Here is an 18,257-nt window from a genome sequence, read left to right as displayed (position 1 = left end):
ATAGAGGAGCTGTGATCATGTGTTACTAAAAAGAATTTAATTAGCTCTTGCAAATGTTCTAGTTTTGTGACAGGCGTATCTGCCTTGAGGCTCTCCACGTACCTTTGCAGTAGAAAAGCTTTGTATCTGAATAACACTTTGGGAGGGTTTTTGGGTCACTGGCACTTCTTTTGGTACATCTTTCACAGACTTCATTTATTTTGGCCTGACGGCTGCAGCTGGGTTTTGCCCGTCACCTCGGGGCCGAAGTTGCAGCAATGGCAGGCCCAGGTTAAGGTACTGCAGAGCTTTCTTCACGGCACAAAAGCTGGAGTGACGGTGTACACGGAACAAATCGAGTTGTGTAAATCTGTATTTCACAACTAGGATCTAGGAATTTTCTCCACTAAATCTCCATAAGGGAAACACCTTTTGTTCTTTTAATAACAGAGAAGGTTGTTCTCTTACAGTTCGCTGGGACCTTGTCAGATGGTTTGGGAAAGACCATGGATAACAGACATCAAACCGAACGCGAATACATTCGCTATCATGCTGCAACCAGCGGAGAACATCTTGTCGCTGGAATCCATGGACTTGCACATGGTAACCTTTAGCTGTGATTTTAACTCATTTCTCTCTTAAAAGCAATGATCAGATTGAAAAGAGCAGTTTGTGTCACTCCTGGGTCGTTACCTGCAGCCAGGGAAGTGGAGCTACCACAGGCTTTCCATTGGAATTTGAATGCTTGAGGGTCGGGGTGGGGGGGTTGTTTGGCTTTTAAGTTGACAGACAATACATTTAAGAATAAGGTCTTTTCACGTGTAACTGTTAGTAAAAGCTTTTTAGCAAATTGAAATGAAATTTCAAAGAAAGTTCATCCAAAACTTCAGTTTCTTTGTAGAGTCATAAAATACCCACGCAAACAGTCTTTTTGAGGGCCAGACATTAAAATAAAAACTAATATGGTTGGACTGTAGTTTTCTTGTGTTAGCTTTCAGTTCCAGAAACCTGAGTTTCCTCAGAATCGGGACATCAGTTCAAAGCAACATTTCACCACTTGGGTTATTTTGTGGTTTTGTCATGTTTTTTTTTAAGTCTACTAAGAACCAGAGAAATAAATTTCTGTAAAAGGCAGCGGACTAGTCTTAATTTGGCCAGAATCTCACATCAATTTAGCTCATGATTTATCTGTTCAAGAAAGTTAAATCAATACAAGCCAAGTTTAAATCAAATATTTATATTTTGCATCATCTTGACTCAGTTTGTTTAAATGTCAGTCTTTTAGTGCAACGGTTGCAGCCTGTGTACGGCTAATCTGGCTCTCACTACAACAGCAACCTTTCCCCTGCAGAGCAAGAGGCTTTATGCTGGGCGCTTGTCATGAAGAGACGCTGCGGGTACTTAAATGGATCGTGAGAGGTTTCTCTCACACCAGTGTGCTGTCTGCTATAAATTACATTGGTAGAAATAAGGGAAATCTGAACTATGTCAGTCTTTGCTGAAAAGTCAATTATAAACGCACTTCATTGTGTTGTATTATCCAGTAATTAGTGGGACTGTTTTTGTTTAATTCTGTGGAGGTTTTAAATGCCTCCCATTCATTTTTATTTGTTTTTTCAAAAAAGCAAGTAACTGTTAAATCTTATCTGTTGAAAGTAGGAATTAACCATAAACTACAGAAGTGATTTAAATACTTTGTGTTTGGAAGTTAAGGTGCTGCCTGGTCTGTACCTCAGTCACAGACCTGGAAAGAGCCCCTGGCTGCTGAGAGCTGAGGAGCCAAATGGTGGTACGCGTTCTTAACGAGTGCGTAAGCCAGGTCACTAAAAATTGTGCTACTCTAATTGCGGAGATGGGAAATCTCTAAAGCCTGTTCTCAGTAATATGAACTGTTCCAAGTCTTTTGAAGCCTCAGTAGGTTCTTGATTTCTTCAGAGCATTCAGATTCTCAGCAATGGAAACATGCACGGAAATGTCTGTGGGCGGCATTACCGTTAAAATCACACAATGCCAGTTTAAAATAATTGACTTTTTCCAGTGGACAAATGCACTTTTCTGTCTCACATTGTATAAGCTTTTGCGGTAACAGAATCTTGTCACGTTGTAAGTAACCGCTTTACCTCAGGAATAGATGGGGACTCTGTCTAAATACAGCTGGGAAATAAAACTACAGAAATATTTAAAAATATACATATTGAATAATGAATTAAATCTCTTTCTGTGGGATATTATTGTCTGTGCCTATGCGTGTGTATACTACATATACAAAGTATGAAGTTATTAGCTAATGCAATCAGCTGTGAAACAGTTTTTGTATTACATTAAACGCCCGGTACGTTTCTGTCACGCCTGGCAGTAAATCGTCAGCTGTGACAAGGCTCTATCGTTTTGCAAGGCGATGCTTCTGCCCTACTTTGCTGTTCTTGTCTTTCCTAGGTATCATTGGAGGATTGACGAGTGTCATAACTTCAACGGTGGAAGGTGTGAAAACTGAAGGAGGTGTCAGCGGTTTCATATCGGGCCTTGGGAAAGGGCTGGTCGGCACCGTGACCAAACCTGTGGCGGGAGCTCTGGATTTCGCATCGGAAACCGCACAGGCGGTGAGGGACACTGCAACTCTAAGTGGCCCCAGGTCAGTAAGCGGTTTGTATTTCCGATCAGTAATACTGTAAAAATGCATATTAATACCTTCTGCAATTTCTGATCTGATTATCTTTCCTTACCCAAAGAAACAATAATTTAATCATATTTACTATGAGCTATTATTAGTGATGTAGCCCATTTCATTCAATTTGCTTTTGCTTTAATAGATGGCATTTGTTGATACTATAGCAAGAGTGAAATTCGCACAGAAAATCTGCAACATAAAATAGGAATTATTAAGCTACAGCATTAGATTAAAGCAAAGTTTTGAAAAGGCTCTGTGTAATGAGATTAAGCTTCCACCATGGAATCCTTACGCAGAGTTGAAATGGAAGAGTTCTCCCTGCTCTACCTCCAGCTCCCATTTAGCTGTGTAGAAAAAGAGTTTTTCAAAGGTTTGAAGAGTTCTGCCATCAATGTAGTGTCATTATCTTATAATTTTCATTCTGTACAATGGTTCTCACTTACAAAAAGTGAGAATATACGCCTTTATGTTCACATGCTTATCTGTTCACCCATAGATATGTGGGTGCACATCACGACAGATGCTTTGGTTCGCTTCCTCCGTTCAGTTACTAGTGTAACGTGGTCCCTACAAAATAGTGATGTTTAAAGTAAATGAATGTTCATTAGCACTGACTATGGATGTGGAAAAGGGAGAGGGCCAAGTTTGAAAAATGCTGCTCTGAGAGAAGATTCTTTTTACTCTTTTGGTTTATACAGTAGCACTATGCCAAGAAGTCCTGTTGCATGTATGCATGTGAGATCCTGTGTGCTGAAGAAGTGAAAGAAAATGCCAAGTAAATGTCTTGGCAGAAAGCTTAGAGAAAAATGTTTGCAAAATGTTGGGTTTTCTGGTTGTTCTTCCCATTTGGCTTTTCCGTTTCTTGTGTTTTATTATGCCACGCTTGGAGCCCTGAAGTGTCCACCGTCAGTGTTTCAGTAAAGAACAGTAAGGCTGATGAAGTGCGCGTGAGGTGCAGGAAACTTTCAAGAGTGAACCTAGATGCACTTTGTTGTGAAAATGGAAGTGTTTACCCGCATGTCTGAAGTATTTGGTACTTAGCTTGATTTGTAAAAACAAGAGGTCAGGGATTACAATTCGGTAAGTGCGTATGCCTACATGAGATTACATGAGAACTCTAAGTGCATCCCTAAGAAAACACATCTACCGTTTTGCTTTTCCGTGTCTCACTTTTACCAGTGTAGAGATTGATTTATTTATTTAAAGTTGTGGAGAAACACACCTGGCTGTACCGTTAGTTGTCTTACCAGTTGAGCGGTGGTTTTATTGTAGTTTGTTTCAAGATACACGTATATTTAAAAATCACGTTTTGCCATACTTGTATGAGATCCAGCCTGTGCACAGTAGCGATGATGTTATCAACAGCTGACAAACTAGAGAGCAACTGGTACAGGGAGGGCCTCCGACCAGCCTTATCTCTGGCTTGTGTTTGCTGGTGGGACATAGTTCCCTTTAACTTGTTAACCGTCAATTAAGAGAGGAGGTCAAGACAGATGAGCTGAACCACATTTTCGCTTCCAGTAGCTTCTGAAATGCTATTGTCGCAGAGGAGCACCGTGCAATGATTTTAGTGTTGACACACACTCTGAAAAAGGTTTCTGATGCAGCAACCTTCTACAAGGAGGAAAAACCTAAACCCCCAAACAAAAAGAAAAACCTTTCACACTTACTACACTCCTCCAGTCTACAAAATCTAATCAAAACTCATTTTAAATAAACAAATGTACTTGAGAATATGTAGATAATGTAGGAGGGGGGGAAAAAACCCCAAAACACACCACCACCTATACGCAACCTTGCACTCCCGTTTTGTTTGGTAAGGGCTTTTTTATGTGCTTATATAATGAAGCAACCAAATTGTTCTTTCGGGGGTATAAAAAAAAAAAAACAACAAAGGATTTGTACATTTTTTAGACTGCTGTGTACCAATATCCCCCTGCCGCATTTGTTAACTGTTCAAATATGTGTGGTTTGGAATCAAAATAGAAGAGTGTTCCAAACCCAATGTGCTGGCTCCAGTTGAGTGTTCTGTTTAAGCATGCTGGGCCGTGTGGGCTCTTCCAAGCTAAGTACACAAACACAGCCAGCCCTGGCCAGTACGAGTTTATGGCAATAACTGATCTGAAGTGTAATTCTGAACAACTGAAGAATGTGAGTTAATAAGCACGGTAAGAGCCATCTTGACCTTATCTTGAGACTGACAGCACGTGTGTGCAAGATTCCGGTGCTGGTGCAAAGTCGAGTCAACCAGTTAATTACAGTTGCATTTAAATAGCATGATACATCACCGTAAATTATAGGCCCCTTGCAATTCTCTAATTACATGGTTGAATTTTTAAAAAGCCCTGAATTTAATCTGCTTGACTTTACCCATTGGATCACTTTTGAGTGAGATGAAGAACTTTAATTGAGGTTGTAGCTTTTCCTGAAAGGCGCGTTCTAATTCCAGCAGTTACTGAAGTGAATGGAACACTGAGGACGACTCTGTGGCTGGTGTCACTGTGATCAGGCTGCATGGACAGGAATCGCTTTTGGCTTCAGATGCACTGATTCGTACTGGGACTCGTGCAGCGAGCACAAACCCTGTGTTGGGAACACGGAGCCGAATTAACAGGGCTGAGATGCAGATGATGACTTTAGAGCTTATGGTAGTAGTTTAAAAGGTGATGTGTTTAAAGCACAAGAAAATATTTTTTATGTCTGACTTTAGGCTGGACTTTTTCAAGGTTAATCTTAAAACTTATGTCATCGTATAATTTATTATGCTTGTTATTTATTAATAAAGCTGCCTTAATACTTTTAAATTTGAATACAGAGGAGAACATAAAATAGTTGTTGACAATGCAGCATGCATCTAATTTATGAACAGTTAATGCCTGTGTCTTGATACCTTTTTTTGAGCGGGTTTTATGTGTTCCAAGTACTCTAGTGTCACATACAAGAGTTCTGATTATTTCCATACTTGTCATATACTGCCAAAAGTCTTAAAGACCAGTTCAAAACAGGAAAGCTGTTATGTCTCTAGATATGCTTGGAAAGCTCTCTCCTAGAAACGTGTCTCAAGTCCTACTGCAGCACAAGTAAAGAACATTTATATTTAGATGTGTCTCTAACTTAACAAGTAGTGCAGGAAACTGCCATTACGGCTTTCTCTCAGGCTTCTGCCAGGTCAGTACAAGCTTAAGATTATTCTTGAACTGTTGTTGCAAGGGTTTGTGTTCTTTTCTGATAGTCACAACGTGAAACTTCGAAGTAAGGAGATAACTTCATGACCTACCCAATTCTCATGAATTCTATCAGGGAACTCAGCTGTATCAGTTAAGAATAGTTTGAGATTGGCAAGCCGTTAATGGTCACAGAAAAGTCTTATGTAAATATTTGATTCTTTTAAATGTACTTCACCTGGAAAGAAGCAGCCTGTGCTAGTTGTTCTTTTGTTCACCACTTCCACGCCATCACTCAGAAATGTGCATTGAGGTTGCAACGTTTGAGACAATGTCAACAGCAGGTGATTATTATTTTTTTCCTTTGTGCATCTGTCTCTCTGTCAGCTACGATTGCAACTGTAAGGTCAAAAGCAGTAGATTTGAAAGCATGAGTATCGGTGACACTGGGAAGGTGCAGAAAACGTGTACCTGACTGTATGGAACACCAACTCAGCTAATATACTGCAAAGAGGAGATTCTCAAGGTTCTCAAATTCTAAAGATAAATATTGCTTGAACCTTAACATCTCCGTACGTGGCAGAAATTCCATCCTGCCCTTGGACTTCATCTAGATCTGACTTCCAGAGTCTTTGCAGTAATGTCAGTCACGTATGGGCCACGACTCTGGTGAACCAGGTGTTACTCTTCTCCTGGTAAGCCCTTCCTAAGATTTTCCTAGAAGCCAGAGAGAAAATACCTTTATCGGCTAGTGTGTTGTGTAGACCTGGAAATGTTGCGTACAGGACAGTTTCGCTGATTTATCGGTCTAATCTGTAAATGACTCGGGCAGTGCAATTTCCTTCATATCCTTTTCCCTCTTTTTTTTCCCAGTGGGATAACAGGTCTTTGCAATGAACTGTTTCCTCAATTGATCTCTTCTCCAAGTTTGACCATTTTACTCCTGCGTCACCCTGTTAAATGGCTGTAGGCATCGGCTTTTCCTCAGCGTTAGTCCTACCTCCCATCTTCACTCACTGCTGAACTTGATTTTATGGGTTTACATTCTTCTGTCATTACTCTGTCCAGATTCTTCCACTGCTGCTGTCGAGTTCCTTTGAAATCCCCCCAGTCTGTAAGTTCCCATCCGTACTGTGTGACAAGGGACCGTCGTATCCCCGCTCTGTGACAAGCTGTGCTCTGCGAGTCATCCAAAGTTGTGCTGGCTGGTTTTACTGCCATATCACATTGCAAATTGATAGCCAGTTTTCTGCTTGCTACTTTCCCCCAAGAGGGTTAGTTTTTTATGTTTTGTTTTATTTTACTGCTTCGCAAGTATCTCCTCGTCATTTAATATTTGTGTTCTGGATTATTTTTCCCCAGATGAACCAGGTTGCAGTTTTGTAGGTTGAATCCCATTTCATTTCCTGCCATATTTCTGACCTCTTCAGGTTCTTTAGTACTTCACTGTCCTCACTGGAGTTTTAAACGCCTCTTAGTTTGTCCTCTCCAAATATAATTTTACATGTTGCTTTTACTAGATCCTTGAAGTTAAGCAAGCCTGGGTTTGTGCCCACACATTTTGCAGCACCTCAGTAGACACTTCTCCCCGCTTTAATCAGTTTCCGTTACCAGTCTCACCTGCTCAGTATTCTCCCAGCTTTTAATTTATCACTGGTAACTTTGTGTAGGCGTGTGGGAGATCCTGTTCTCTTCTTCAGATGTCTGCTCTTGCTTGTTGCGTAGGTGAATGTAGGGTTTCTTAGGGGGGGACGTAGTTCTTCAAACCGCAACCCTGCACCTCTTCAGCAGGGGTTAATTTCATCGCCAAACCTTACACTTTTTTTCTGAAAATGCACCTCAGCTATTTTAGTTTCTTAACTAGAAAGAGACAATAATCCACCATCTAAGACCTAAATGATTTCTAAATAAATGAAGCTACCCTTAAGAATGAACAGAAAACGGTTCTCTCTTCTTTTTGCCTATTCAGAGAGTGCTTCTTACTGCCACGAGGCACTTCTGGACTGTAGTTGGGACTATGGATTTCTTTTCTACAGCTTCCTCTAAGAATGATTTATTTTTTCTTGCCCTTACTCAGAATTATTTTCCCAAGGAATGACTCGGATTAGAAGGAAGTGCACTCTTCCCTAGACTGCACAGAAGTAAGTCTCGCATGCTGTACATCAAGAAACTTAATAGGGCTTTTTGTCAGAAAAGTCTCAAGTAATGATGTGGAATCCTGTCGGGATTGCGTTGCACAGTCACTGCTCCGCTCTGCCTCCCCTTACAGCTCTACGGAAGGAATTCCGGCACTTGAGGCATGTGCTTGCTCTTCTGGAGTAGCTCTCGGGGGGTGCAGCTTTTTCCCACACCCTCCTCCAGGACTGACGGGCACCTCCTGCTTTTTTCCCTTTGCTTCCCCCCCAGGACAAAGAGCTGGAGGGTCATCACTTGGGAGCACAGCCTCCATTCTTCACAGTAGAGCAGTATTTGCTATGGTTGAAGAAAGTAACTCTGATGCATGTAGTTTTCACTATTTTTTTAATCCAGAGGATATAGTAAAAGGAAGATTAACCCTTAAAACATTCAGTTTGCTTAATCGTATTTTATTGCAGGGTCTGTAATTCTAGAGCTGCATGTATGAAAATGTCACCATTTCCCATGTTCCCGCACTGCTCACTGCAGGAACGCGCTGTTAGCTGCTTAGCGCCCACCAGAAGTCCGGGCGATTTGGAGAATACAAACTCTGCGCTGACGTATCCCTCTCCCTTTCCTTTTTAGAGGGTGGAATGGACGTTAATTGGTCCCTGCTGTAAAACCAAACTCTAACACTTCTTTATGTGTTACAGAAAATACCTCGCTTTGCATCCGAATACTGTTCCCAGGAGGTTATTGCTAGGTATCTGCATTACTAGGTACCATTTATATTCGCAATATTTGTGAAATCAATTGTCTTTGACAAACGGAACAAGAGCCCGGTTGAAGAGAACTGTGTGGTCACTGGGTTTCACCGTTGGTAACGTGTCTGTTAACAGTGAGAAGGGAGACTTTATGAGAGACTGAACTGTCACTCTCAATAGTCTAATTATTCTGTTTTGTAAGAAAAAGGATTTTGCACTAAAACATCAGGGTTGAAGTTGACATTTGAGAGCAGAAAGACACCCTGGATGCGTTGGCTACGGGACAGAAAGAGTCGGGGCACTGGAAGCGAACGTTGCGAGGGGAGGGCAGATGAGCGAAAAAGGAAGACACTGAAGTGAATAACGCCGAGTAGTTAGCCAGGCATAAAACGTGAAATTATGTTTTTCTTTAATGTCCATTCATTGTTAGCAACAAATAGTTTCAAAAAAATGAATTAATAAGTTCTTGCTGTGGCAGTCTCCACAAAAGCAACGTTATTTACTAGCGCCTTGTAAGTTCCAACGAGAGGCAAGTGTGCGTCTGTCCCTGGGTACGGGGCGCTGCAGGGCGCGAGACCTGCACAGCTTTTGCGTTAACAAAAGACAGCTGCTATGGCTGGGTGCAGAACGGGAACCAGACTACGCTGGAGTTCATCGTGTACAGTAACTGGTTTGGAAAAGGGGCGGGTTCGTGAGGAAAAGGCATTATGTTGTATGAGGCCAGTCTGGCACGGAAGGAGAGGTGGCGGAAAATGGACCGCCAGAATGGACAGTCCAAGCCATGCGCGCTTCCAAACACGACGCTTGGGAAGGCCCGGGGGGAGCTGCTGCTTCTCAGCACGGGCGGACGTTTGCAGTAGGTAACTCGTGTTTTCCACGTAGGTTAAACCCAAGGCACTGTCACGGAGGCCTCGCATAGTCCTGCAGAAATGTAAGCAGTTAGGAACTCAATTCTGAAAGGAGCTGATAAATCCTTTGTTGGATTTGCCGCAGATTTATTCTATTTCTTACACTTTAACTGACAATTAAGAGAATTGCATTTGCTCCGCAAAATGGAACTCTGTGTGCCCAGTGTTTAGCGATTAACTAAAAGAAACACAACTAGACAGGGAGAAAATTTTACTTCCTTAGAAAATACTTGTATTTCTAGAGCCTGCATATTTTGTCTAATTATCTTAGATTTCAGCAAAAGCTTTTGGACACCAAGGCCAAAAGTTAAAAGGAACACCTTTTACCGTGTTCTACCTTTCCTCTTTTCAGGCATTCATGTGTTTTCTAGATGCTTCCTTATTCAGAAAGCACCCTGCTGTTTTGGTGTATGCTATGTAATAGTTTTCTTGGGTTGAAACAATTACAGAGAGCTGCAGGTTTAACTAGTCTGCAGTGGTATCGCCTAGAATGGAACTGGAGAGACTTTGAAAAAGAAAAAAAAATTCTATTCATGCATTAGCATCAGCAGAACAAACTAAAAAATCATCAAAGACCGGACAATAAAGTATTCGCGATTTCCATTCACAAATCTACTTGCTTAGAATTAGGTGGGATAAGCCGAAAGCGTATGTGCACCAGAAACGAACAAAAGCTTTATTCAAAACAGACGTGTCTGTTGGAATGCACCAGGACAAACCAGCAGACTGCAGTAAACCAGTCGGACTCGATCCCCAGAATTGAAAAAAAATTTAATACACATTCTGTGGGTTTTTATAATATCTTTTGGCCCTCTTAGTAGTATTTTCAGTTCATAAAAATAGCAGGAAAGATGAAACTGGTGTAAGGCAACAGCAACGTGGCGTTTGTTTATTTACTTGTTTCTAAAGCACAAATGGCGTGAAGTGCTCACCAGCGCAGTGGCGCTACGACCTCACGCCCCGAAATACCTGCGTGCTGAGCCAAAGGGGTGAAGTCTGGTACAGTCAGTCTAGGGCAGCTCTCTGGGAGTAAGTTTTACTAGCCGTACAGTGAGGCAGGTAAGCACAGGCACTGCCTGCACGAAGAATAAACACACGGGTACCTTGTATTACGTGCATCGCCACTGGGAGCCCTTGTGGATTCCCCGTCTGTTTTGGTTTCCCTTGCGTGTATTTGGAATACCATCTTTCAGGTTGTCTTTCCATTTGCTTTCATTCCAGATGCTTTTGCCTTGAGATCATGTTAAAGGTTTCTTTACATCCTTAATTTTGTGACCTGTATCAAGAAGTGGCCTTTAATTCCCACAGTAGTAAAGCTTTGGGTAGAGAGTATCTGAGCATACCCAAAGGTGGACTTTTTCCATTCTGAGACCAAATACAAAGATGTAGGAAATGCCTGTTATATACAAAATGAAAATCTTCTCTTCTCTCCATGTTGTATTTCCAGTAGCATTGTGTCTTACTAGAATTACTTGCTACACCCTCCTCCCAAGCATAAATACCGTGGCATCAGGTTCTCTGCGGTTACTCCACATGGTTAAAATGGTAGAAATATTAAACCGTGCAGCTGGACAGGTAGGACTGTTTGTACTGACAGGTTTTCTTTTCGAATTAAAAGATAGAGCATTGCCTTAAAACTAATACCACTTCTAAGCAGTATTTTTAGCCATATTAGTTGAGGTGCATATTTATGTAGTAATTACAGGTTTACTTGAAAGCAAAGGACCTTGCGGCGAGGCATGTGCTAACACACTGCTAGGCTGTTTACCTGTTACTAGAGAGATTTTTTTTTCCTTCGTCATTAACGGTGAGGTTTTCTGTTCAGTCCTAGTCCAGAGTCTGTAGATGGGAGCCCAGGGCCTGCTGGGATGGGGTTTTACACTTGTGCTGTCCTTTTGCCCTTCCACTGAACTCTTTTCATTTCAGTCATGAGCAAACAGTCAGTGCCTGAACTAACAACCCTGCAATCCTCCAAAGCACGCCTCGCTTACAGTACCAAACAAAGGGAGGCCCGCGTGGGCCGGCCCAAGCCAAGGAATGCAGCTTCGGGGTTCTGCTCCATAAATTTAACCAGCACGACAAAAAGGAGATAATATGAGCCTTCGTGATGATCTGAAAGGGGGAGGTTTGTGTCCCATTGATTGCGGTCTGGCCTATTGCCAGGCCCCGAGCCTGACCGACAGTTGAACCATATCGTTAAGGCGTGTAATACAGCTCAAGTCTTGTACAGCAGCCAATGAGTACATATCCAGAGGGCAAAAGTTTATAAAGAGTTGAGGCTGTCCTGTTTAACCCTCTCACACTGCATGTAATATATACTGCTGCCATTCAGAAATAGTCACATTGCTATTAAAAATGTAAACCTTCAGCTTTCTTTACTTGGAAAAAATACACGTGTGTCTGATTTCTAATGTGCAGCAGATTTATAAAGTGATCCGAGAAAAATATGTAAAACTGATTTTTATAAAAACAAAAAAATCCAACCCACTTTTTTTTCCAGTACTACTTTATCCATAGTTACTTTTTTGTTCAGAGATGTCTTCTGGGTTGTTCTACAAACTCTTTGATACAGATGGAGCTATTTATTGCCTTGATGTCACCTCATTTAGCATGTGGCTGGTATTTTTATAGATAATTTTTTCACCTAATGTTGCTGTTAACATGTGGAACGCTCTTTATCAGTTTTGTAAGTACAGCCAGCTGATTTGAATTGTTTCTGTGACTCCTAACTTTAAAATCAAAACAAACTTTCCGAGTATCTTTTCGTTAGGTGAAGTTTGTGTCAGAGGATTTTGCCGTGCCTGTTGCAGCCCGTGTTGTACCAACTGAAAAGTATTTAGAGTCTGAAAACACATACCGTCACCGTGGGTCACTTCACACAGCGCTTCGGGCACACCTAGCAGTTCATGTCCTGCTGCCGGGCAGGGGCTCCTGGTTTGCTTTCTCCCCCAAAGAGGATTTGCTTTCCCAGAAAGGTGGGAGAACAACAGGGAAACATTTCTGTTACGCTCCAAGTATGTTACACCTGAAGTAAAGCAACTGTGTCTGCATTTACAAACAGGCATTGCCTGGCCAGCATTGATGGGTTTTGTTGGGACCATTACAAACACGAGCACAGAAATAAGACTAATGCTCAGTGTACTGCGCGGCCCTGCCTGGCAGCAGCCTGCCTTCCCAAGTTTTAAGACCTCGCGCTGTGCCCTGAGGCAGAGGAATGTTACGGCCCTGGGCACTTCCCTGAGGCATGTTCAGCTCGTGTTTTTCAGATAGGTATTTGCAAGAAATCCCTGCTAAATATCGCATCTTTTGCGTTGCATCAGAAGGCGGATGGGCGCGTTTTTCAACACATTTGTGAGACTGGAAACTTTAAGGTGACAACTTTAGTCATCACTCTGAGATCAGTACAGGAAGAGTCTGGGAGAAATTTGAAACGGAGATGGCAGTGTTACATTTTGTTAACTTATGTTTGATATATCAAAGTGCTTGAAAAAGCATTTGTTTACTGCCCAGCTGTTACAGTCAGAAGTGGAGCAAGTGCCGAAGGCTGACCACGGGTTGATGCGCAGAGCACTGCTCGCGTCAGTGCCGTGCAGCTGACGGGTATGCGGGCACATACAGCTTACGCAGAGCTTGGGCTTGTTAATATGGATGTCATAAGAACGTGCCCTTTGGGCGAGCACAGCTGCTCTCTGCTGGTTTTAAAGAAGTGATTCTTGATGTCCTCATCAAGCTCTTCTGAACCTCCTTTTGAACTTGGAGCCTGAAGAGGTGATACACAATCATAAACCCAGTGAATACTTTTCAGTTTTGTTTTGATCTTGTATACAAAAGACAGGGGAAGGGAGAAGAGCTACATCTCTAGGAAGTTGGCAGGAACAGCCTACATGATAAACAGTTGCTTCTTCAGCAAGCTGTAGTTCTCCTAAAAGTATATTGGGTCAGATAAAGGTCTTCAGCATCTGAGCTGGTAGATACCTCAAAAGAGGAGGGATTTGACTGTAAGTGGGAGGTTTTAACCCTAGGCACCATTTATTTGCACGTTTCTGCCTGAAACTAGCATTTTGGGAACACTTTTAACAAGCACAATATATTCCATGCATTTGCTGGAATAAACGGTGCATATAAGATTCCTCAGATATGCAGTCAGCAGGGAGCTGTCTGGCTCATGATTTTACACATTCTTGCATCTAACTGAGACATTGTAATGCCAAATCCAACACTTGGACTGACTGCACCGTGTGTGCGTTTTTAACACACCTTAAAAGCATCCCTGTGTCTGAATTGGTGACCGAATTCCATCCCAGAGCTGTGCCAGATCTCCGGGTTCAGGCGTCAGGTCTTCAAGAAATTACCTCCCTGTTGGGAATTGCACCCCCAAAGCCCAGTGCTGGGAAGGCGGCAGCCGTACTTACCCTTTGAAATGCAGCATTACTGTCTGCCAGGAGAGTCGCAACGGAACAGGAAATCTAGATTGCCACAGGTCTTTCTGAAATGGGCCCAAATCATTTAATGTTCTCGGATGCGGAGAACCAGCACATAAAAACTAACGCTGGCTGTCTCCTTATGCTCAGCAACTGCACGGGACATTCCTGCTTGTCAGAGGGGTTCAGCATTTGAAACGTTAATTGTATCAGTGAGGGAAGAAAAGTGGAAGTAGTAGATTTTTACGATTTAGCAAAGGTGTGATATGAAATGCAGACCATATCAGAAATGGTATACATTTGTTTTCCTTCGTTATCCTTACAATGACTGTACCTCTGTAGTTTGTTGCTGTGATGGCTGAACTTTTAGGTTAATTTTTAAGGTATACATTGTTTAGCATTTAATTGATTGTGGCACTTCTGAGTATGCTTTACACTGTGTCCTCCCATTACATGTCCCAGTACTGTCTTCGGTCTGCATTTTGTGGAAGTTATGTGCGTGCAATGATGACACTTACAGACAGCTGCAATTTAGTATTGAACTCGAGCAACTGTAGCAGGTATTTCAGTTGTTGTATTTAATGACAGAAGATGTACGGCTATTCCTCTTTCACTTAGCAGATTAAGTCACTTCTTAATGTCTGAAATGCACTAAAGTCTCCTTAGACAAAGCACTCCCTGCATTTATGAAGCCGACTCTTTCCAGAGCCAAGAAAGTAACAGGTTTGATATTATTTCTCCAAAATACTAGCAGCAATTGAATTGTTCCATAGGCTTATATTACCTGCCAATTTTCCTTTGTTTGAACTAAGGTTGTTTTATAATTATTTCAAGGGGATAAAAATTGTTCCCAGACTGAAAAGTCAGTATGCCAAGTTACAGCCCAGAGCAGGCTTTTATCAATAAATTTTATGCAAACGTGAAAAAACAAGTTTATAATGGAAACACTGACACAATTTGAGCTATACCAGAACCAAAGTTACTGCTTTAAATGGGTTGGAATGATGAGGTGGTTAAACTGGAACACCTTTACAAATGCGGCACACTGATGACAGCTGCTGGAAGTTCTGGCAGCAAGAACTGGGTCTAGTTGAAGAAAATTATTACTAGAGAAAGGGGGGGAGCCCCTTTGAAAGGGCTTTCATGGCTGATTCGCAGAGCGGCTGCTCAGCTGGAGTGGCCGCGGGGTTTGGTGACAGGCAGGCAGTCCAGCAGGTGAAGTCTCCCTGAAGAGCCTCTTCATTAAATACCGCTCTCAGACGCCAGAATTGCATCTCCTTGTGCTTAGAGCTTCTGCAGGATTTGGGTGTCCTTGCACTCCTCCAATTCCGGATCAAACTCTGTACACATGCTCACGTTGGGCTTTGTGAAGAGATTTGCAGTTGCCAGGGCCGCGCTCTTACCAAGAGGGCAGATTAGAAACTCCACGGATACACATTTTAAGTGAAAAGTTGCAGTGATTGCCATGTTGGTCATAGGGTTTTTCCTTGGTGCTTTTTTGTTTTCTTTCAGAAGTTGCTAGATTTCCTAAAGTTGCTTTATTCCGAGTAATAATTCTGAGTGTGATACTGAGAAAATTGAAAGATGTAATAGCAAAAACACACAGACTTCGGTTTATAATTTCAGAAGTGCAGTGTTTTGTTTTCACAGACTATCATCCGTTGATACACAAAATCTGATACCTTCTGATTTTTAGTGTTTTTGTCAAAGCAATCTATGTACACTTCAAGGAATTTTTTAGGTCTGAAAGACGGAGATGAGTAACAGTTACTGTTCTCAAAAAACACTGTGTATTTATGTACCTCAGCAAGAATCGCATCTATGTACCTGACAGTGTAAACCTGACAGGGTACCTGACAGGGGTAAAGGTGTAGTGAAGGAACAAGGTTAAAAGGAATTCTGTGAAACATGTGATGTCTTTTGTAAGAGTTTTTTCAATCTAAGTTGGTAAATAATTATCATCAGTAATACCTGAACAACTTCCTTACGTCAGTGGGTCAGCGATCTGTTCGATCGCAAAACTTCTGGCTTAAAACTGCTCAACTGAATCACAAGAATTCTGTGAACTGTTAAGCAAAAGCCAAGCAATTAACACTGTTAACTGTTTTTGGTGGTGCATGCAGCCATCTGAAATGAGATTCTCCAGTGTTCAGCTTTGTCTGAACAGCGAAGAACTGGAGTGTGTGCCTCAACCTTCTGACACCATTTCCAATCTCTTTGTGTCTTCATTCAGCAGCACTCTTCCCTGCTGTGACTAGTAGACGTGAGGGCATTTCTGTCTTGTGTTGCCTTTGTGTGCTTATTAAAAAAGAATCAGCAAATCTGTTGAGTGCATGTTTAATGTAACACAGATGTGGGCACACCACCGTTCATTCTGCTTTACAAATCTTCGGCTTTTTGCATTTCATCAGTGTTGCTTATTATTTACAGAAAGTAACTTGAGACAGTAGAACAATTTTTTAGATTAAAAAAATCAAGTCGTGTGGAATGTTTTTAGCTGTCCAGACCAAACAGACCAGTTTGCCAAGGGCCTGATGGACTAAATCAACGCAATTTATGCTAGTTCTGGTGGCACTTAGTTGAAAAGGAGCTGGCCTTATCACTAAGATGAGAATTATCTTTTATCACCAGGATGAACGTTTCAGCATGGAGGAGCAGTGGCGACAATAAGCACTGTACTCTTAAGTACTTCTTCCATTTAAAAACAAAAACAAAACTTAAAAATAACCCGCAACCAAACCCACAACTCGGGAACTGCCAAGCCTTCCAGAAACTCGTTGTGGTGCCTAGTACTTCTGTAGTACTCGTACTTTCTCTCTGACCTGCTTCTAAGCCAGACATTAGAAACCAGTATTCACTGACGTTCTGGTTTGTACAGAAAAGGTCTGATTACAAGGCCCTAGGCTTTCCTCGCTTCTACAGCAGTCCTGTTTGCAAAGCTGCAGGTACCTCCTCTCAGGTACTACAGAAGACACACAGTTGAATGTTTATCTGAAAGATGGTTAATGTAAAAACCAGTATGCAACCTTGTTGCTCACTCCCATAAGGGTGGTCATCTAACTTTCCTGAATGCATAAAAGGAAAGTATCTAAGTAAAAAGTTATTTACTGGCCAATAGTTAATTAAAAACTGTACACGATGCTTCAGACATTTACTCTTGAAACTTGTCAATGGAAGCTACAGTTGCTGCAGAGAGGTTTAACAGCCAACAGGGGCTTCCTGGTTAAGTGAAATTCTGCCACTTCACTGCTTTTGGAAGTTAGGAAGTAGGACAAACAGCAAGATGTGAATTACACTGGTTGGAACCCTTTCATTTCTTTGGAACTTTGCCTCAACATTCTGCATTTCATGAAGGCAAACGCGTACTTTTGTTTACTACTTTGTAAGAATCTAATACGTAAAACCAGACATACTTGTTCACCTCTGGTGTAGGTTCAGAAAGGTAACAATACTGTCATGTAAACAGACGAGTCCTGTTTATACCTAAAAAAATGTAAAGGGCAGGAGAGGTGACTTGGTCTGGAGTCGTAATACTTCATAGAGAAGTTCTAACCACTACGTACAGCTGTTACTCAGTGGAGTAACTTTAAGTCATAAACAGGTTGTGGAAGTCATCTATTTACCTAGTGGTTAGGTTATTCTGATTCAGAGAAATGATACTACTGGAAGAATATAGTTTTAAGACGTTGCACTTTTGGCAAGTGAGGAAAACTTAAGTACCTTTATGTAGCAAATGGCAATTTTCGTACTGTCATTTTATAGCTTGGATGCATAATGCTGTAATTAACTAATGAACATCTAACGAAAACCGAAAGCAGTGCAGCAGGACAGGTAAAGCAGTGAGACCATCTGTCAGGGAGGTAAAACTGAAAATGCAACTGGTAACATTTTACTGGCACTATTAATGACAACATTTGTTACAGTTTCTTAAGCCCCTGCTCTGTTTCTCATTCTTCTGGTTGGAGAATTTCCACTCTTCATTTCATCCTCCCTGCTGACAAACTGACGTTCCATCTTAGGATAAGCATAGGTCAGCTGCAGTGAAGTGAACAGCTTTTTGTGTCTCCTGAAGTTTCCCTTGGAAAGGATCAGTGATAAGCACTACTTCTGAGCCACTGTAATTTGTTATGCAGGTCAGGGGTGTAATAATCTCATTAACAAAATCAAAACTTACCCGATAATCATAATGTATTAAAAATTTAAATTGGCTGACGTTTTTCTCTGCTGTGCTGGAAAGC

General features: G+C 41.7%; 1 protein-coding gene across 3 annotated transcripts in view; it reads left to right on the top strand.

Annotated features, from left to right (window-relative positions):
- Positions 1-18,257, top strand: part of VPS13D (vacuolar protein sorting 13 homolog D) — a 100,884-nt gene that overhangs the window by 76,018 nt on the left and 6,609 nt on the right. For all 3 annotated transcript variants that reach the window (XM_054222709.1, XM_054222713.1, XM_054222708.1), the window contains 2 exons: positions 450-582; positions 2,416-2,611. In XM_054222709.1, coding sequence (XP_054078684.1) covers positions 450-582; positions 2,416-2,611 — 329 coding nt within the window. The remainder of the gene's footprint in view (positions 1-449; positions 583-2,415; positions 2,612-18,257) is intronic.

The sequence above is a fragment of the Rissa tridactyla genome, chromosome 16 (assembly GCF_028500815.1).
Source record: "Rissa tridactyla isolate bRisTri1 chromosome 16, bRisTri1.patW.cur.20221130, whole genome shotgun sequence".
NCBI classification, from domain to species: Eukaryota; Metazoa; Chordata; class Aves; order Charadriiformes; family Laridae; genus Rissa; species Rissa tridactyla.
The sequence above is the reverse complement of the archived record's forward strand: the minus strand, read 5'-3'. Positions and strand labels throughout refer to the sequence as shown.